General features: G+C 44.0%; 1 protein-coding gene across 12 annotated transcripts in view; it reads right to left on the bottom strand.

Annotated features, from left to right (window-relative positions):
• THADA (THADA armadillo repeat containing) overlaps positions 1-21642 on the bottom strand; it is a 317566-nt gene that overhangs the window by 197472 nt on the left and 98452 nt on the right. For all 12 annotated transcript variants that reach the window (XR_007774144.1, XR_007774145.1, XM_050951713.1 and 9 more), the window contains one exon: positions 8511-8600. Coding sequence is in view for 10 of the 12 variants with exons in the window: in XM_050951713.1 (XP_050807670.1) it covers positions 8511-8600 (90 nt within the window). In the remaining 2 variants the exon portion in view is untranslated. The remainder of the gene's footprint in view (positions 1-8510; positions 8601-21642) is intronic.

Here is a 21642-nt window from a genome sequence, read left to right as displayed (position 1 = left end):
ACAGGCGCCTCAACCAACCCATCAAAACTACCATTTCACGGTTGAAGGCTGAGACAAAGTTGGTTGTGGTTCCAATTGCTTTTGCTTGGGGAAACTTGATTTCTTTCTCTGTGGCTCATAAGATCTCTGTGACAAGTACTGAAGCATGTATTGTGACGATAGGGACTTGAGCAGCAGCTGAAGACTGTATTTTCTCTTGTAGGCTGGCATGTATATCCCTAGGGAACGAAGGTTTGCCCAAGAATCCTTCAACATGTGATGAGACCCATCTGTCTTTTTGGAAAATAGCTTCATTCCCTCAAAGGGCAGGTCATTTACCACGGTCTGGACATCTTTAGGGAAGCTGGACAACTGCAGCCACAAAGCCCTTCTCATAAGCAGGGTCATGGAAACTGAACATGCCAACATATCTGAAGTGTCCAATGCAGACGGGAGAGACATTTTCACCATCAGTGAATTAACACCCTCGTTAATTATGGCCATAAATTGGTCTTTGTGGGAGTCCAGGAACTGATCAATAAATAGTTTCACATAGTTTTGGTAGTCACATTTGGCCAGCAAGGCCTGGTAATTAGCCATCTGGAACTGAAGAATGGATAATGAATACGCCTTTCTGCCAAACAGGTCCAAGCGGTTCCCATCTCAGTTATACAGGGTGGATTTAAACTGGTATTGGTGGCCCCCTAGAATTAACTGCATCCCCAATAATGGAATTTGCAGGTGGGTGCGAAAATAAAAATTCCATGCCCTTCGCTGGCACATAATACCTTTTGTCATCCATTAGCATGCTGGCGAGACGGACACAAGGGTCTGCCATATAACTCTAGCAGGATCCAGGTACACCTCATTAACTGGAAGGAGCACTCTGGTAGAGGTGAAAGAGTGCTGAATATTCACTAGTGTGTGGGGAGCCTCAGTCATTTCATGCAGTTGTATTTGCGGGACTTATGCCACCCTCTGAGCTAAATCCTGGAATGGTTAAAATAATCTGCCATGGATGGTGGAGGGGGCATCACCGTCTCATCAGGTGAGGATGATGAGAGATGAGCTTGAGGGGTGCCTTTTCTTTCTGCCTCAGCTTCAACTTCCTCTCCCAGTTGCTCAGGAGGTTCCAAACCCTTTCCACAGCTGAAGAAGAGTGTCTCCTTGCCTGCTGGTATGCCACACTAGGAGCCTGGGAGGCTTGTTGCCTCTGGGCCTGCCAGGAGTCCCAATACGGCCATTGAGGGTAGGGGTCTGGAGGCTGGTACCGTGGAGGTTGAGAGTCAGGCGGGCAGTATGCCTGGCGTCCATGATGTAACTGGGACCAGTATGGTGGGTAGGATGAGTGGTAGGAACCCAAGTCCTCTTCCTCACAATCTGACTCTGATGAAGAGAAAGGTGGTGCATGGCATGGAGAGGTCATTGAATCCAATGCTCTGGGAGAATTTGGCACCGGAGCCCTGGCACTGAGTAGGGGCGAGTCCGGTGCATCAGACATTCAGAGATCTGCCGGTGCAGATAATATCAGTGCCAGTGGTTGTCAGTGCCGAGAGACTTGTACCGGAGCCAGAGACATGGATCTAGTCATATGGTCCATTAGTGCCACGTGCACCGAGGTCAGTGGCGATGCCGATGCCCACATCGATGTTCCCTGGGGCAGATCTTCCATGCTTTTCATGCCCATGTGGTACCAGTATTTCTTGTGCTCAAAGACCTAATGGGTATGGGCAACTGACTTGCTCTGCCGGCTCGGTACCGTTTCTGCCCTGGGTACCACCTCTAGATAGCACTGGGGTCGTTGGTACCAATGATACCAATGGAGCCAGAGATTGCTTCCGCCTTGATTGCGGTTCACTATGGGGACTCACAGACCTTCTCTTAGTGGTCTTGAGTGAGTGGCTCATCTCCTTGGGATCACTTGCCTTCAGTGGAGAAGGTTGTGGCAATAGCTCTCACCAGCAGTCTGGAGGCTGAAGGGCAGACTATGAGCCGGCATTCAAGCTTTAACTCTCTGTCCTTCCTGGACCTGGGTTTTAACTGCTGGCACCAATCACATTTTTGTGAACTGTGTTTTTCCCTCAGGCAGCAAATGCACTGCAAATGTCCATCTGTCACTGGGATGAATTCTTTGCAGGAGAGCCAGGCATACCCTTGTCTGGGGGGGGGGGGGCACCCCATCCAGAGTTGGCAGGAGGCAAACCCTTTCTTCTTTTTCTTTTATTTATTTTTATTTTTTTGGCATGGCCAACTGAAAACAAACAAGGTACTAAAAGAAAAAGGCTTCAAGGGAAGCTAAAATTTACAAAACTATAGGGAGTTAACGATCCGTGAACGAATAGCTCTTAGTACTAGCAAGGGCAGTTGAAAAGAAACTGAGGAGGAAATCCATATATGCTGGCTAGCCTCTTGGCAGGTGGGGAGCTGCATGTGTGCAGGCGGAATGGAATGTTATTGAAATTTTCCAATCAGCAGCATAGGGATGCACACGCACCTTCAGAGGAGCACCCGCAGAGACAATACTCAAAGAAGAATTGTGCTATAAAAATGTTCACTACTCTGAAAAATCAAGCTCAAAGTGTTTCAAGTGTTTCCCCCTTTTAGGAAAATAGGGAAAATAATACCACCTAATCTAACAGGGGTGTTGGAAAAATAAATTAGTTAAAGTTTCTGAGGCACTCAGATACTGTGGTGAGAGCACCACAGAAATGCCTGTGAAGAAACAAACAATTTTGTATTCAGAGCAGGGTTTGAATACTGTACAGCAAATAAGGCCTGAGTGAATGAGGAAAAAAAGGCCTGTGGAAAAAAATAGTACATGATTGTGGAATTAAAGACATAAATAATAAAGAATACATTTCAGGTGGTGGGAGTGGAGCCGAGGGATTCAGAGTGTGGGAGGGGGCTCAGGGCTGGGGCAGAGGGGTGTAGACTCTGGCTGGGGGTGTGGGCTCTGGAGTGGAAATGGGGATGAGGGGCTCAGGGCTGGGGCAGAGGGTTGGGGTGCAAGAGTGTGAGGGCTCTGGCTGGGGGTTTGGGCTCTGGGGTGGGACCTGGATGAGGGGCTCAGGGCTGGGGCAGAGGGTTGGGTGCAGGGGTGTGAGGGCTCCTGCTGGGAGTGCAGGCTCTAGGGTGGAGCCGGAGGTGAAGGGTTTGGGGTGCAGCAGGGTGCTCTGGGGCTACTGCAGGGAGGGTACTCCCCCCAGCGCTCTAACTCCCTGCAGCATCAGGGGTGGGCGGGGAGGCACCTCTCCCCGCTGCAGGAACAGGATAGGCGCCCCTTCTCCAGCCCCAGCAGGTCAGGGCCAGGGCTAGGTCCGGGCCAGGGCTAGGTCCGAGCTGTGGGAGGTGTGCCCCAGCTGTGCCTGGGGCCAGGCTGGGCCACGTCTGGGGCCAGGCCGAGCCACCCCAACCGCAGCAGAGTTGGGGCTGGTGGAGGGGTTCCCCAGCTGCTGCAGGTCCCCGAGCAGGTTCCCTGCACACCTGCACAGCACTAAATAGGCTACTGCATGGCCTCGCAGCTTAGATCATAATACATATTCACAAGGAAGCTGAATTAAAATTGCACAAGCAACATTAATCGGGCATTTCCTAACTTTTGAGTGCTTCACCTTGCAATCTTAACATTCTTTATCTTAGTTTTTGGGGGCATAATATAAAGTGTTATTTGAATATGAGCATACTGTAATGGTGATAACAAACAAGAGTATGTAAGGCAAATTTGTTAAAACATTTAAGCACTGCGGACTGTTTTTAGCGTACCACAACAAGGAATATCTAGCTGTCAGAAATCACCCTCGTTAGAGGATAAAACTGCCTTAACTAGAGAATATGATTTTAATTTTCAGTGGAGCAATGTCAACAGTGATAAACAGTTACAGACTAAAACAAATAGTGCTTTCTTCAACTTCCTTAAAACTCAGTGTATTTCAAAGTGTTCTAAAATAACCACTTATAGCACTAAGGAATACGCTGTTGGATTTAGCCCAACTTTAGGCTTCTGCTTCTGACGATATTGGCCTGCAGCTTGTTTATCCAGTGCCTACGTCAGTGGATTCCTGATCTTGTTTGGCATCTCTGAGTGCTACTGCAATACAAATAATAACTATATATGAATTTCAGTAGGACGCAAAGCCAATCCAGATCAGGTGTCCAATGAAATAGGCACTGGATAAACAAGCTGCAAGCCAACATTTTCAAAAGTAGAATGCTAAAGCTGGGCTAAAATCCATGTTTAGACTTCAGTGGGATTTGTCCTCGTAAGTCACTTAGGTGCTTTTGAAAATCCCATCCTTAGTTGCCTAAATATGAATATGGAGTCCAACTTTAGGCTTCTATTTTTAAATATTATTGTTCAACCACACCAGAAGAAATACAGGAGGCAATGGATGTAGTTTAATGAGGCTACAACTTTATTCACTTAAATTATCTGGGAGAACCTAGCAACAACTGTACAGTGCAGAAAGGAGAGGAATTGGCTCCCCGCAGTTCCAGAAATAGGAGCCCCAAACCCTCAGCTCCGTTCAAGGGGAATAGGAAAAGGAAGAGGGTTGGCTCCCCAATGTCTCAGATGTAGGAATCCCACACACCTCTTAAGGGATGCTTTCCATCAAACAATGCTCACAGCAGGTCATGAGGGAACTCATTCCTTTTGCCAAGTTGATAGTTGGATGGGTAGGTGCAGCCAGCCAATCCTAGTAAAGAGGGCATCTCCAAGGATGCATGGGGTATAAATACCATCCCTCACTCTTCCAGTCAGCAGGAAGGATAATGCAGTGACATGCTCTTGAACTGGCCCCCATCTGCTTCTAGCCCTGCCTGATCATCCTTCTAAACTTCTCCCCTTCTAATACACTACTCTTCTACAACAGTGCCCCTTGAACAGCCACTGAGAGAGAGAAAGGGACAAAGTCTTACTAACAATACATCAACAGAACAGTACCTCTAACTCACTTCCACTCACCCACGGTGGATAAAAATCAATTATTTCTTTATTTAAAAAAAAAAAATCAAAAAATCGGATTTTGTAGATTTTTTTGAGGAAAAAACTTATCTAAAGATAGTTTTAATTAAGACACATTATAGCTCAAAGATACCTCATCATGGAATAGGGATTATAAATTCTAATTACATAGTATGAGACAATATATTCATGTAATGTTTAAGAAATGTTTTGTAAATGAGTTCCAATAGTTCATGGATTAGGGACCCAATCTTAGAGGGTTCCAGGGGATTCTGTATAGATTATTTAGGTTAATCTTTCTATCTACACAATGGGACTCAGTGCTCAGTCTAGAAGATACCATCAGAGATGTTTAGTTTTGCAGTTCTCAAACTATGGATTTGTGACTCCAGAGAGAACATGCTTGTTAACAGCAAAAATGTTGTTTTTATACAAATAAATAGTATACAGAGGTGAGAAATAACAGACCTCAACTCTATTGTCCCTCTGAAAATTTGTGTACACAGAGTCAATCCCTTACCTCTCTCTAAAAGTATAAAGTTTCAAAAAGTTCACTGAATAGAAGATTGTTGGGGGCAGAATAGATCTGGACAAGGAGAAGAAGTCTGGAGATAAACGTGAGAAGGGAGAGACAGGCAGTAGAAACAAAAGTGAAACTGTTTCAGCGGCATATTCCAGAAGTTTTGAGGTTTTGCTGAGTGTAGCCTTCATTGATTTGAGATCTACCATACCATTCTCTCACTAGAAGGGAAAACCTATAATGGCAGCAGGTCATAAAAGAGACCCAGTTTGGGAATATTTTAATTAAGTTCCTCTACCTGTGGGTAAGGCGGGCATGTGTGCAAAATGCAAACAGTGCAACAAAGAAATGCAAGGCCTGATTACCCGAATGAAACAACACCATGAGAAGTGTTCCTCTCAGGAGGAAGCTGCATTGAAGATAATGACAGGAACATGTCTGAACATGCAGGATCTTCAGGTTGGTAAACTTTTTTATTTCATACTTCTTTCTTAAGGACTGCCTGTCTTCCTTCTGGACTATTTTTGAATTCTCATGTTTGAGCAAAAAATATAGTTGTTACTCTATGGTACTATCATTTTAGATGCAGTTGTGATAAAAAATAAATAGATGAAATAAGCAGATCTTCCTTTTACAATTTCACCTTTAAAGTAGTACTGACTGTCAGTGAATGCAACGAGTAATACTAAATGAGCAGTATGGTCATAATAATTAAATAACTGCATTGACTTATTTTGTTTAGGAGAATCCATCCTCAAGATACAGGATTCTGAAGACTATCCACCTTCAAGATCACCATCATTTTCTATAGTTTCAGAGTTATTTGCCAATGATAGTGTTTCAGTCACATCCTGTATGTCACACAGCCACAGGATATCACCTGCAGCAAAAAGAAAAAAAACCTCCATCATCCAGAAACAACCATAGATAAGTTTGAGATGAGAACCAGCAGATTACAAAAAGAGGTAATTCATGAAAAAATTGCCTTTATGCAACAAACTCCTTTCCATATGATTGAGAACCCACACTTCATTAACATGGTTCAGTCATTAAGACCAGGATACAGTCCACACAACAGAGCAGATGTTGCAGGCAAATTGCTGAATGAAGTGTATGAAAGAAAAATTGAGCAGTGTGCAAAAGGTCTAGAGGGTGAAATTCTTAACTTGAGTCTTGATGGGTGGAGCAATGTCCACAATGATCCAGTTGTTTGTGCTTGTGTGAAAACAGAAGAAGGGAATGCCTTCCTTACAGAAACAATTGGTACATCAGGAAATGCACACACAGCAGAATACTTACAAAAAGAAGCAGTAAATGCTATAACAAACTATGAAGAAAAATTCAAAAGTCTAGTATGCAGGTTGGTCACAGGCAATACTGCAATTGTATCCAAGATGAGAAGAAATTTAGGAGAGAGTTAAGACAGTCCCAAGCTAATAACGTACAGTTGCAGTGCCCACTTGATGCACCTCCTAGCCAAAGACTTCAGTGTTCCAGAAATAAAGGCTAATGTTGAAATTGCAAAATTCCGTAACAACCACTTTGCAGCAGCTGCTCTTAAAAAAGTGGGAGGAACTAAGCTAACTCTCCCACAAGACGTGTGATGGAACTCAGTAGTGGACTGTTTTGAGCATTATATCAAGAACTGGCCTAATCTGATGATAGTTTGCAAACAAAATTGTGAAAAAAATAGATGGCACTGTCACAGCCAAAGTTCTCAACATTGGGCTTCAGAGAAATGCTGAACACATGCTGAGTATCCTGAAGCCTATTTCTGTAGCCTTGAACAAAATGCAGGGAAACAGCTGTTTTATTGCTGACACTGTTGAAATTTGAAGAAATAGAGTGAGAGCTTAAAAAGAGAAATATGCAATGAAAAAGTTAAATTACAAGCATTAAAAAAATGAAAGGGACAAGCACTATCTCCAGCTCATTTTCTTGCAAATATTCTCAATACTCGGTACCTGGGTCAAACCTTAACTGCTGAAGAAGAGGAGTTGGATATGACATGGACATCCAGCAATCATCTCTCCATAATGCCAACTATAATAAACTTAAGAGCTAAGCGTGAACCATTCAAGAAATATATGTTTGCTGATGAAGTTTTAAAGAAATCACACCAGTGAACTGGTGGAAGTCACTTAAGCACTTGGATTCAGAGACTGTTGAAGTGCTAATCTCACTTTTAATAGCTGTAGCTTCTTCAGTCAGTGTAGAAAGAATATTTTCTTCCTTTAGATTAATTAATTCCAAACTGAGAAATCGTTTGGGACCTGAAAAAGCAGGAAAGCTTGTTTTTCTTTTCCAGATTATGAACAAATGGGAAAATGAAGGTGAAGATGACTTAGTTAGCTGCAGAAGCCAATATTTTAAGTTTCACATGTTGACCTGACTAACATAGTCGATTTAATTTTTGTTTTGGTTTTTTTTAATATTTCATTTAACTATTTTAGTTAAAAACAATTTTAACAAAAACTTAAAAAACTTGAATGTTTAACTAAATTAAAAAATTCATATGCTTGTTTTGTTAAAATATTATGCTTGTTGTTGAAGAAAAAATCCAGAATACTTAATATTGTTGTTTTAGTTAAATAAAACAATTTAAATGTCTGTCTGGTGATGTTCTACTCCTACTACAGCATGGCAAGAAAATCCTCCAAATATTAGTGATTAACCTGTTGAATTTGAGATAGTTCACCTCCCAATGCCTTCATAAATATCTGCTTCAATTACCTTTGGTAAATGAAAACCAAACAAGCATTCATTTTCTGATATAGCTGTAAAACTAATATGAAAAAGTTTTAAAATAGATCACTTTAAAATGTATAGTGTGTTCCTTCTAAAAATGAAACCTACATCTATCTCTGAATTGTGAAGAATACGTATTAAGGTTATAACAACCAACAAGAATGCATTTTTATGTAGAAATCCATGATTAATTCGAGCCTTCCTGACTAGTGATTTAAATTTGATTTAAATCAAATACACCTTGCCCTCACCCTTAAATTGCACTGTATTCAGTAGAATTCCACATGCTTATCTTCTTACCTGTCCATAGTCCTGGCTACAACTTCCAGTTGCTGGAGAAGGAAAGGATAAAGAGTTGGAAACCGAGAGAAAAACTCCCTCCCTGTCATTCTACAAAAGGGACAAAAAAGAACAATAGTTAGTGTTCTGTAACAACCTGTTCTTCTCAAAATGTTCAATTAGCCAACAAGTATTCATTTTTTTTAATTAATATCTGAGTGTAACCCAAAGTAGTAGCTCACAACATGGTTATAAGACATGGTTGTAAAAACGCCCAAGCCCACTTCGACCCTGACTATAATACAGTTTCCATCATATGCTATTACTAAGGCTGAGATTTTGTCACAGATATTTTTAGTAAAAGTCACAGACAGGTGACAGGCAATAATGAAAAATTCATGGAAGTCCATGACCCGCCCCTGACCTTTACTAAAAATATCTATGATAAAATGTGAAAGCAGCAGAGTCCTGTGGCACCTTATAGACTAACAGACGTATTGGAGCATGAGCTTTCGTGGGTGAATACCCACTTCGTCAGATGCATGCATTCAACCACAAAAGCTCATGCTCCGATATGTCTGTTACTCTATAAGGTGTCACAGGACTCCTTACTGCTTTTACAGATCCAGACTAACACAGCTACCCCTCTGATACTATGATAAAATGAGAAGCCTGGGCAACTGCGGGCAGGCTGGGAGCTCCAGGAGCCCCCACCACCCGTGGGAGCTCAGAGCTCCCGGGTCCCCCTCTGCTGGCAGTTCCAAGCTGTAAAGGTCCCCCCCTCCACCTCCCGTGGTGACCGGGAGCTCCAGGAGTCCCTCTGCCACCCGCAGAGGCAGAGATCTGGGGATTAACCTTGCCATCTGCAGTGGACAGGAGCAGTGGGGGTCCCCCACAGCTCCCTGCCTCCACAGGAGACACGGGACCCTGCTGTTCCCTGTGAGTGCTGGCTGAAGTCACGGAGGTCTTTGGAAGTCACAGAATCCGTGACTTCCGTGACTAAATCGCTTTTATCAGTGAAATTGAAAGCTGCACCATTGGACCATGGTGGTAAATTTTAAATCCCATTTTTGCCAGTGTATTTGCAGCCTCATAAGCCTACATAACAACATGATTCAAAACAGATTTCCAGCACATAACAAATTAAACAAAATATAGTTTATGCCAATGATCAACAAAGCTCAACCAATGACCAGACTTAAAGCAGCAAAGTTAAAGTTTTGTCGCTGAATAAAATCAAACTAAACGTAAACTTTAACACAGCCTTTTAAACCATGTTATAAACACAGGCACTGTCCACCCTGGCCAGGAAACTGTGTTAGCACCTCTGTAGCAAAACCTGTATTTCATATCTCATAGTAGGAAAGAGCATAATTAGAATATACATTAGACAGATTAAAAGAGGTTCTGAATTTTTTTAAACAATTAACCACTAGAAGAAAAAAGCAGAATTGTAAAACATGTTTCTACCACATGATCTACTAAAAAAAAAAAAAAAGCATGAACAAACGTTAGCAAAGCTTCGCTGTAAAGATTCATGCTAGCCTCTACGAAATCACAGGGAGGAATTGCAAAAATGAATTCTTAGTGAAAATAAGCAAAAAAAACCATCATGCAAGGAATAAAATCACCACATGGCAAACATCAGCAAAGCCTTATCCAGCACCCAGCTAACAAAACATGCCTTAGCCACAGGCCATAGAGTAAACACAGCAAAAATGATCCCTAGATGGAAACAAACTTTCAAACGCAAAGGTTCAGGAAAATTTCACATAAAAAGTATACCAAAATCCCAAACTATCTATAACTATAGGGATATGCAGAGGATTTGCCACAGAATTTTGCTCCAAAGATTTCATTATTTTTTTTTAATTGAGCTTCTAGCCTTTATGGTTGTGAAGAAAATCTTCTCCATGTGAATCAAGTGTAAACTGAAGTAATGATGGTAATTCAAATGTCAACATTAACTATTTCACTAATTATTTTAGCAGAAACATCCAATTAATTGCTTAACCCACAATCTCAAACTGCTTCCCAGTTGTCAAAAGCACCAAATGTCCCCTTACCAAGCTGTCAAAACTTCCAATTTCTACAGCACCGTTACATATTTTCTATACAAACTGTGCAGGACACTGACATTTTACAACACAGTGGCCTTGCAAAACAAATAATATTTAACATAAAATTAAACACACCAGGGACATATTACTGATGACACCATTCTTTTTCCTTTCTTAAATCAATAAAACTTTATCTGCTATGAAGATACCATGTAGAATCTCTAAACTACTACAGTGTGATATGCCCAGAATCCAGCTGCTCTAGCTACAGTATTTGGGTCAAACTTGCTGTGAAATATATAGTCCTTGGGCATAAGCTTAAAAGGTGATTTGGTATAAATAATAAACTAATACTCTCTTCTTATAGATTCATAACAAGCATGCACTCCCTAAACCAAAGAAATGTTAATATCTATAAACACAAACTAAAAAAAAAAAAAAAGTAGGAAAAAAAAGTCTAGGACTAAAGAATAGAGAAGTTGGATTAAACTCCAGTCAGCCCACATAAATTTAAATCTGTAGAGAAATCCCCCACCCCATTTTAACAGAATCTAAACCAGTGGTTCTCAAACTTTTATGCTGGTGACCCTCTGAGTGAGACCCCACCTTATAAATTAAAAATATCTTTAAAACATATTCAGCACTATTCTAAATGCTGGAAGTGAAGTGGGGTGGGGAATGGAGGCTGATGGCTCACGACCCCCCATGTAATAACCATGTGACCCCCTGAGGGGTCATGACAGCCAGTTTGAGAACCTCTGATCTAATCTATCACACTGTAGATGTACATCAATACAAATTCAGAGACTTTGAATTCCTTGCAGAGGAGATAAACACATTACAGAATCCATTTTAGAATATTTATGGCAAATTTGACATTTTGAAACAAAAATGTCAACGAGAGGTCTTAATATCAAATCTACTGCTATTTTTCCCCCTTTGCCCCTCAAATAAAAATTTCTCTCTGAAATCTGACTTCTTGGAAACAGAAGATGATTGTGAAGTATTATTTCCAGCCATGCATTACACTGTCTGGAATTATCAGAAACTGGAGATATGGCTAGAAAGCCAAGTAAATTCAAATTGAAACTACTGTAACCAGTTCCTGGAGGCTTGTTTACATTATAGCAGTACTGTAAGAGTTTTTACACTGTATTGCATTTTCATTCTAATATACCAAATTCAGGCACCAAGTAATAATAGACAGAATTCCCAAGCAGATGTTACCAAGACAGCCATGCGTCTAATGTGTGAAAAATTCTATTTACTCTCAAAAATAAAAAATCATTTTTCTCTTAGAAAAAGTGGAAATTTTCGAAGAGAGGGCAATATGGTTACTGTTATCAAGGGTTAACCCCTGAAACATCTAATGTGAAACACCTTCAGATGTAGCATCTACATTCTTTCTATTAAAACTACTAAATGTCCTCTCTAGATTTCTGATGACTGCATAAAAAGAATGACATGTACCTTCTTCATATCCAGAAGGATTTATAACCATATAAAAATAGTTTGCAAATGTGTCTGCGGAGGACAGGAGTCTTGAAAATACTTGAGTGAAACAGAGAATTTTTGGTGAACGAGGGGCATAAATATTAAAAGTTTTGCTGTGGTTTTTGTTTTTGTTTTGTTTTTAAGAACATTTGCATTTTTTTTCTTAAAGAAGTAGGAGTCCTGGGGCTCTAAAAATGTAGCAGCATCCAATAGTGACAGGCACTATCAAGATAACTGCCTCTATTTTAGGTACCCACAAGAACTGTCTTGATTTTACCTGCAGCTCTCATTCACCTCAATGGGAATTTTGGGTGCTGAGCTCCTCAAAAGAAAAAATTACAAGCAGCTAGTTAAGTCAAGAGTTTGTTCATGTCACGATAGGCCCATTTTAACATACAAAATAATTCAGTGACCAAATATGAAATCAAAATTAAGTACTAAGAGTGAAAGTTCCCAGAACATTAAATTTAAAGTGCTCAATATACAGTGTATGTAAATTTTATGCAGTTTCTTGATATTCAGATGACAAAAAAAATCAAAAGGTAATTGCCACTGAATTGGGCAAGTTACATAACCAGTCTCTCAGTTTGCTGCCCAGATCTTGTATGAGGGGAGGAAAGGATCTATTCAAAATCTACTTGCTACTTGTCAGGTATTTGCAGAAAACATGTCTAAAGTCAGTGAGAGGAAGTGCTTACTCCTGCCTCTAAGGGTATATTTTCACTACAGGTGGAGATGTAATTTTCACTTCTGGCAGATATACCTGAGCTAATTTGGATATAGAAACATAGCTGCAGCAGCAGGGGTGGCGGGGGGTGGGGGGCGCTAGCTGCCTGAGGGTATGTCTACACTATGAAATTCGGTCAAACTTATAGAAGACAATTTTTTAGAAATCGATTTTATATAGTCGATTGTGTGTGTCCCCACTTAAGATCATTAAGATAATTAACTCTGCAGAGTGCATCCACAGTACCAAGGCTAGCACTGACTTCCAGAGCGTTGCACTGTGTTAGCTATCCCACAGTTCCAGCAGTCTCTGCCACCCATTGGAATTCTGGGTTGAGACCCAATGCCTGATGGGGCAAAAACATTGTTGCGAGTGGTTCTGGGTACATGTCGTCAGGTCCTCCCTCCTTCTCTTCTTCCATGAAAGCAATGGCAGACAATCGTTTCGCGCCTTTCTTCCTGGGTTACCCATGCAGACGCCATACCATGGCAAGCATGGAGCCCCCTCAGCTCACCGTCACCATACGTCTCCTGGGTGCTGGCAGACGTGGTACTGCATTGCTACACAGCAGCAGCTCGTTGCCTTTTGACAGCAGACGATGCATTACAATTGGTAGCCATTGTAGTCGTCTCCTGGGCGCTCTTTTAGCCGACCTCAGTGAGGTCGGTTAGGGGTGCCTGGGCAGATATGGGAGTGACTTCAGGTCATTCTCTTTTTAAGTTTCATCTCCTGGAGATTCAGTCCTGTCTGCAGTCGTACTTCACCGTCTTCTGGTGAGCAGCGAGGAGATCACGATGGCTAGCAATCGTACTGCACCGTCTTCTGGCAAGCAGCCAGGAGACGACGATGGCTAGCAATCGTACTGCACCGTCTGCTAAGATATATAAGAGAGATGGAGTGGATCAAAACAAGAAAGACACCACATTTGTTTTGTATTCATTTGCTCCCCACTCCCTCCCTCAGTGAAATCAACGGCCGACAATCATTTCGGTGAGGTCTCTCAGGGACACCTTGAAAAGTTTAATGGAGATTCAGTCCTGCCTGGAATAGTGGGGGGAGGGATAGCTCATTGTTTTGAGCATTGGCCTGCTACACCCAGGGTTTTGAGTTCAATCCTTGAGGGGGCCATTCTGTGTGATAGTTGCGTGTGCTTCTCCTTGATGCAAACCCATACCTCTTGTTGATTTTAATTCCCTGTAAGCCATGTCCTTAGTCGACCCTCCCTCAGCACTGCTGCAGGTCCCTGTTATAGCCTCTGTCCTTCATGTTTGGGCATTTTGTCTTTTGGAACAGAGTTCTGATAGCACGGATTCATCTCCCTATACAGCAATCAGATCCCATATCTCCTGTTCAGTCCATGCTGGAGCTCTTTTGCGATTCTGGGACTCCATCATGGTAACCTCCGCTGATCAGATCTGCACTCACCTGTAGATTGCCATGCTGGCCAAACAGGGGATGAGATTCAAAAGTTTGCAGGCCTTTTCCTATCTACCTGGCCAGTGCATCTGAGTTGAGAGGGCTACACATAGCAGTCACAATGGAACACTCTGGGATAGCTCCCGGAGGCCAATACTGCCGAATTGTGATCACACTACCCCAAATTCGACCCGGCAAGGTCAATTTCAGCGCTAATCCCCTCGTTGAGAATGGAGTACAGAAATCGATTTTAAGAGCCCTTTAAGTCGAAAAATGGCTTCATCGTGTGGACGGGTGCAGAGTTAAATCGATGTAACGCTGCTAAATTCAACCTAAATTCGTAGAGTAGACCAGGGCTGAGCATGTGCCTAGTGTTTCAGATGGGATTGTACTCTGATGACTAAATCCTCCTGCTGCTCATGCCACCATGGCAACACTTCTAGTTTTAGCAAACTAGCTCAAGAGGTAGCACAGGTATGGCTACCCAAGTGGAAATTACACCTCCAGCTCCAGTGCAAACACACCCTAAGACTAGATGCTAAGCAACAACTTTGGCTGCCTCCCATTCCAATGCATAGAGGAAACTACATAGAACAGCACACTAGTGGAGATGTTGAACAAAAGGGAATTGTACAAAGATGAGGCTGTGAAAGTAGAAGACAGAGTTACTTACTTACTGGAGGTTCCTCGAGATGTGTGGTTCTTATCTGGATTCCAAATGTGGGTGCACATGCGTGCCATGCACTGGAGCCAGAACTGATCACAGTAGTGTCCGTTGACCAACACATGTGCTATGGATCGACTGTGTGGCACATCAGAGGCTTTAAGACGCCACACAGTTGGGTTGATGCTACTCAAGTTCCCTCTTATCAAGCAGTTGCAGAGACCAGAGCAGAGGTGATGGAGGGCAGGATTGGAATCTAGATAGGGACCACACATCTCAAAGAACCTCCAGTTACAGTAAGTAATCTTCTCTTCTTCTTTGAGTGATGGTCCCTATGTGGATTCCAAACACGGGAGAGTAGCAACCTGTACTCAAGTGTGGTAGCAGGTGCAAGGGCTCTCCAGGAGTCACCGTCTAGAGGATAGGGCGTCCGAGACCTGCATCCACCGCCGCAGCAGGGGCATAGTGTGTGGTAAAGGTATGGATGAAGGACCAAATGGCTGCCCGGCAAATGTCTTGCCACGGGGTGTCTGCAAGGAAAGCTGATGTGGAGGCATGAACCCATGGGGGAGAAGAGAACACCAGAGAGAGCGTAACAGTCCACAGTGCAGTGGGAGATCCAGTGGAAGAGACATTGCGAGGCAAGAGCACGTCCTCGACAGGGGTCAGTAATGGCAAGGAAGAAATGAGGGAAGATGCAAAAGTCACATGTACACTGGAGGTAAAAGGTAGCACTCGGCAGACATTGAGGGAGTGCAGCAGCGCTCCCTGAAGGAGGCATACAGTTTAGGGCAGAGGTTCTCAAACTTCATTGCACCGCGACCCCCTTCTGACAACAAAAATTACTTCACAGCCCTAGGAGCGGGGACCAAAGCTTGAGACCGCCTATGCCCCACTGCCCCAGGTGGGGGGGGAGGGGTAAAGCGTGAGCCCCACCACTCTAGGCAGGGGGGGCAAAGCTGAAATTCCAGGGCTTCAGCCCCAGGCAGGGGGCCTGCAACCTGAGCCTGGACACCCAGGGCTGAAGCTCTTGGGCTTCGGCTTCAGCATTGGGCAGTGGGGCTTGGGCTTCAGCCTCAGACTCCAGCAAGTCTAAGCCAGCCATGGTGACCCCATTCAAAAGGGGTCCCAACCCACTTTGGGGTCCCGACCCACAGTTTGAGAACCATTGGGTTAGAAGGTGGGTAAGTGTATGAACTGGTTGAGGTTGGAACAGGGAGACCACTTTGGGAAGGAATTTGGGGTGAAGGAGTAGGGAGACCTGGTCATGGAGGAAGATGGTAAAGGGCAGTTCTGTCATCATTTGTGCCAGTTCACTGACAAAGAAAATCACCTTCATAGAGAGGTGAGCAAGACAGCAAGTTTCCAGGGGTTCAAAGGATGGCCTAGTGAGGAAGGAGAGGACAAGGCTGAGGTCCCTGGAGGGGATAAGCTTCCGCACCGAGGGAAAAGCGTTGAGGAGACCATGGAGGAAGCGGGCGGTAGTCAGGTGAGTGAAAATAGGAAACCTGTCTATAGTGGGAAGGGAGACACTGAGCAGCACGAGATGGATACAAACAGAGGAATGTGGGAGGCCCGAGCGACAGAGATGAGAAGGTAATCCAGGACAATAGGAATGGAGCCATCTTGGTGATTAATTTGCCCTCGTCCATGAGGTGTTGAAAGCCCTGCTGCTTTCCGGGGGTAGGAAGGCATGGAAATCCAGGAACTTGGATAGGAAAAAGTTGTATTTTGCCAGAATGTCCTGATAACTGGCAATGAGGAACTGGAGGCCCGTGGAATAGTAGACCTTACGCCCAATTAAGTCAAGCTTTTTTGCCACCTGCCCCAGGGAGCTGGAGCAAAGATGTTGCTGGTGGGCAGGTTCCAAGGCTGCCTGAACCACCAAGGAATTACGTGGCAGGTAGGAGAACAAGAAGTCCGTACCCTGGTCTGGCACAAAGTATCTGCACTCGGCCTGGTTTAGGGTGGGGCGCAGGAGCCGGAGTGTGCCAAACCGCTTGTGCCGGTTGGAGGATAGCATCATGTATGAGCAAGGCAATACTGGAAGGTGCAGAGGGCTGAAGAATGTCCAGGAACTGATCATGGAGGTCCTGGACATCTTCCACAGGGAGGCTGAGAGCAGCCACCATGCAGCAGAGAAGTTCCTGATACTGGGCTTAGTCATTAAGAGGTGAGAGAGAAGGTGTAGGCCTGAGACCTGCTAAGCACCCCTCTCAATGTTAAACCAGCCTTGGGTGAAACTCAGGGAGTTCACCACTAAAACTGAAAAAAAAAAATGTTCTGCTGCTGATAAAGCACCCCCACCTCAGGAATGTCCCTAACAAGAGTTATAACCACCAAGACTGTAAAGATGCTGGGAAATTAGGGAGGATACAGAAAGAGACTCAACAAATGGTAAGACAAGCTGTGGCCAGCGATTTATGCTGACCATCTGCACAAATAGAGAAGGTCACAATTAAGTGACAATTTGGGCATGAAAGATAAAATGTAAAGAACTTGTGCAGGAAGGAGGACACAGATGCCAATGTGTAACTAGTTACATTTTTTGTTATTTAGGAGTGTAGGATAATGTGACAGGTTTAATAAATGTGAAGGAGGGAGCTAGTTTTACCTATATAATGTAAATGAAAAACAATGTTCTTTGGGAACCATTTCCAGACTGCAGTTCAACATCAAGCTGCTAGAACTCTGATCCCTCTGCACAACTGTGACGCAGAGGCACTGCCGAGAACCCCCACATAAATGAATCCTGACTGGCCATCAGGTGAAATTTGTCTGTATATTGGGAGTGATGAGCATAAGAGATTTGCTTGGTATATGTATTCTCTGTGTGTTGCTAATAAATAGATATTTAGAGCACAATTGTGTAAGGCTCTTTCACTGGGAAAAGGTTCTGAAGACCCATAGACCCCTGAGCCCCAAGGGAAAGGGCAGCTACTTAAATTGACCAGGTTTCTTCCTGAGCCCCGTGGGTAAGGATAGGTGACTTACATTATGAGCTCTAAAAAGGGAAAGGGTGGAGATGCCTACATTGATTGGGCCACACCTTGAGCCCTTGGTAGGGTATAGGTGGGGTGCCCTAAATTGACCAGGTCACGTCTTGAGCCCTCGTAGGGTATAGGTGGGGTGTCTTAAATTGAGCTGGTAACAAAGGAGGGAAGAGCACCTCATTCAGCGATAAAGAAGTGCCAGTAGGGACTGAGGGAGCCAACAGTGCTGGTGTAACAGAGGGCATCAGGAGAGCAAAAGCGTCATAGGGATCCTCATAGATGGAGGGTGGATCGATGGGAGGTGGGTATGGGCGGTGGTGCAAGCATTACAGGAGTCCGTGGCACCGATACGTGTCACAGGCTCACCAGTAGAGCCAAGCACAGAGTCACCAGCCTTTGGCAGTCCTCATAGATAGGCAAGCTAGGGATCGTCCATCGGGCCATGGGTTGGAGAATAGGGCTGGCTGCCGGGGTCCAGGCTGTAGGAATGAGCTGGAGAGAAGGCTGAGTCCTGTTCGGAGGATCCGACTCTGAAGACAGATCTAGCAGAGGTGGGACGACGCAGGGCGGTTCATGAGCAGGAGAGGTTCCACAGACGGAGACAGAGGGACCACTAGCAGTCCAGAAAGCTGAGGAGAGTCAGCAAACGACAGAAGCTGTTCAATCGTCAGTGTCGGGGGGAAAAATGTCCTGGTGTGCGCAAGCCAGTCCTGGCAGCATGGACTGTGCTGGAGGTGATGGTGGCGGGATAGGCACAGTGGCTGAAGGCAGTGCTGGCAGACCGTTATGCTTTGATTTACGCTCCAAACGAGGCTTCTTCAGAGTAGGTGCTTCAGAGCGGGAGTCGACATGTGACTTCTCATCTGACCTGGTGCAGCTCAGGGAGGTAACGCTGCATTTGGTGCTGTCAGGTGCTGGGCGGGAAGGGCCAGGAGAAATGCCTGCCACTGGTGTTGGTCAGCAAGCTAATGGATCTGCCGGTGCCAGATCCAAAGGTGCACGTGACCGCATTGCTTCTTCCATGAGGAACTTATGGAGGTGAAGCTCCTGAGCTTCCCAAGTCTGGGACAGAAATGATCAGCAAATGAAGCAGCAGGTGGCTATATGGACCCCGCCCAAGGAGTAGAGGCAACATTGGAGCTCATCGATCACAGAGGAGTGAGGGCATGAAGCATAGTACTTAAACCCAGCTCGCCTGGGCATAGTCCTTGGGCTGGGGAAGAATCCCACAAAGGGAGGGAAAGTCCTATTGGTAACAACTATCTGAACAGATAACTAACTACAACTAGAGAAGAAAAAACTATGTACAAGGGGAAAAAAAGGTGAAAAACGCAGTACTTGTCGTAGCTCGAAGCACCAAGGAACAGGGGTTCTGACTCTGGCCATGTGGCAGTATGTTGGAACTGGAGCAGCATCAACCCGCACTGCCTCTTAAAGCCTCGGACACACAACACAATCGACACATGACACGTGTGGGTCAGCAGGCACTACTATGAATACTTCCGGTACATAGTGCACATGCGCAACCACATTTGCAATCCACATAGGGACCATCTCTCGAAGAATGACTGTGACCTACAAACTGTGGAAAGTTCAAGGGAGAAGAAAAGAAAATGGACCAACATTGGGACAACAGAATGAACATACAGGAAAGCAGGTAAAGAGAAGGTAATATGGGATATGGAGATTTTTGGTTTGTTGATTTTCTAACAGTGATGATGATTTGGATTTTCATCACTAAATGTGTGTGTGCACTGTCAGGCATCTCAGGCACACAGAGAAATTTTTGTGCAGTGGTTAAGAATACTGTATTACCTTTACACTTGGCATAAAGACAATGATTGACATTTTCAAAGCAACACAAGGCATTTAGTCACACATTTTCCATTAGTTTTAATACAAGACAAATGGCTAAAGACCCAGCACAGCTTTGAGAATCTCAACCAATAATTAAGAAAAAAAAAAAAAGATTTAGCTCTCCCCATTTTCATGATATAAATAGATACATGCACACGCAGAGTCACTACAACAATTCTCAAAAATCCAACTACATTTGTTATAAAAAAAGAGGAATATACAAAGAATGATGGATACAAAGACTATGAGGATGACTAACTGATGGAACAAACAGTTGCTGATAGTGTTCAGATGCAGATTTTGGCTTTGTAACTACCTTTAATTAAATCCTTTAAACTGACATTTCATAGGTTGCAGGATTTTATAACACACCAAAAATGTTGTTTACAAAAAAATTAACTGAGAAGAGCCCAAAGACATTGCTACATTTTTTCCACGTTGACCTTAAGTTCTTTATTGTTGCTTCAGACTTTCCCCTGCTCATATAGCTCAACCATGCCCTCTATCATTTCAGTTTCCTTTTCTTCTGCATGTAGATACAGAACATTTTAAAAGGGTAATATTTCAACCAGGATTAGCAAGGTCTAAACAATAAGAAATAGTGCTGAGTTATTTAATAAAACAGGAATTATTTTAATGAGAACCAAAAGAGTTATCAGTAGAATAATAATGATTATAGTATACAGTAAAAGCTGTTTTATCCGGCATGTTGGAGGAATGGGAAGCGCCAGTAAGTCAAAAATGCCAGTTAACTAAGAGGGATGGAGTTTGGGTGCAAGAGGGGGTGCAGGGCTGGGGCTTGGGCCGCAAGGCATAGGCTCTGGAAGGGAGTTTGGGTGTAGGAGGGGGCTCAGGGCAGCAGGTTGGTGCATTACCAGTGCTCGGGGTGGGGTGGGAACAATGCGCAGAGACGCCTGAAGCACCTCCACCTAGGAGCACCTGGGACAGACTGCTGCTTGTGGGGGAGCTGCCCAAGGTAAGCACCCCCCAGATCCAGCACCCTGTAACTCTTCCCGTGCCCCAAACCGCTGCCTCAAGCCCCCTCCTGCACCCAGACTCCCTCCCAGAGCCTGCGCCCTGCAGCCCCTCCCGCACCCCAGCCCCCCACCAGCTCCGTGCCAACCGAACTGTAAACCATAGACTCATAGACTCATAGACTCATAGGTCAGAAGGGACCAATCTGATCATCTAGTCTGACCTCCTGCACAAGGCAGGCCACAGAACCCCACCCATCCAATTTTATAACAACCCCTATCCCAGGACCGAGTTATTGAAATCCTCAAAAATGGTTTGAAGACCTCAAGCTGCAGGGAAACCACCAGCAAGCGACCCGTGCCCCATGCTGCAGGGGAAGGCGAAAAACCTCCAGGGCACCTGCCAATCCGCCCTGGAGGAAAATTCCTTCCCGACCCCAAATATGGCGATCAGCTAAACCCTGAGCATGTGGGCAAGAGTCACCAGCCAGCACCCAAGAAGGAATTCTCCGCAGCAACTCAGTACCCATCGCATCCAACATCTCCCCGCAGACCATTGAGCAGACCTGTCTGGTGGTAATTCAAGATCAATTGCCCAAATTAACAATCCTATCATAACATCCCCTCCATATACTTATCAAGCTTTGTCTTCATTTCAATGAAGATCAGAAATGCCAGTTTCTAGAGCTTTCCGGCTGGGGAAGTGCCAGATAAAACAGCTTTTTCTCTACTATCAATTTTCTTCTGCTGCTGTAAATCACATGTAAGAATTTTTAGCATCATTTTGACCATCATGTCAAAGAAGTTAATACAGAAAAGTAAACTGAAGCACATTTCTTCCCCTGTAATTGCTTCATTTATATAATACCATTAAATGTTCAGGACACTTAAGTATATAAATAAAATAGAAGAGTAGGTCTCTGTTCTACAGAGCTTACAGTTTAACAATGACAAAAAATTAAACATAG

This window comes from Gopherus flavomarginatus, chromosome 4, assembly GCF_025201925.1.
Source record: "Gopherus flavomarginatus isolate rGopFla2 chromosome 4, rGopFla2.mat.asm, whole genome shotgun sequence".
Classification (NCBI taxonomy): Eukaryota; Metazoa; Chordata; order Testudines; family Testudinidae; genus Gopherus; species Gopherus flavomarginatus.
This window is presented reverse-complemented; position numbering and strand designations above follow the sequence as displayed.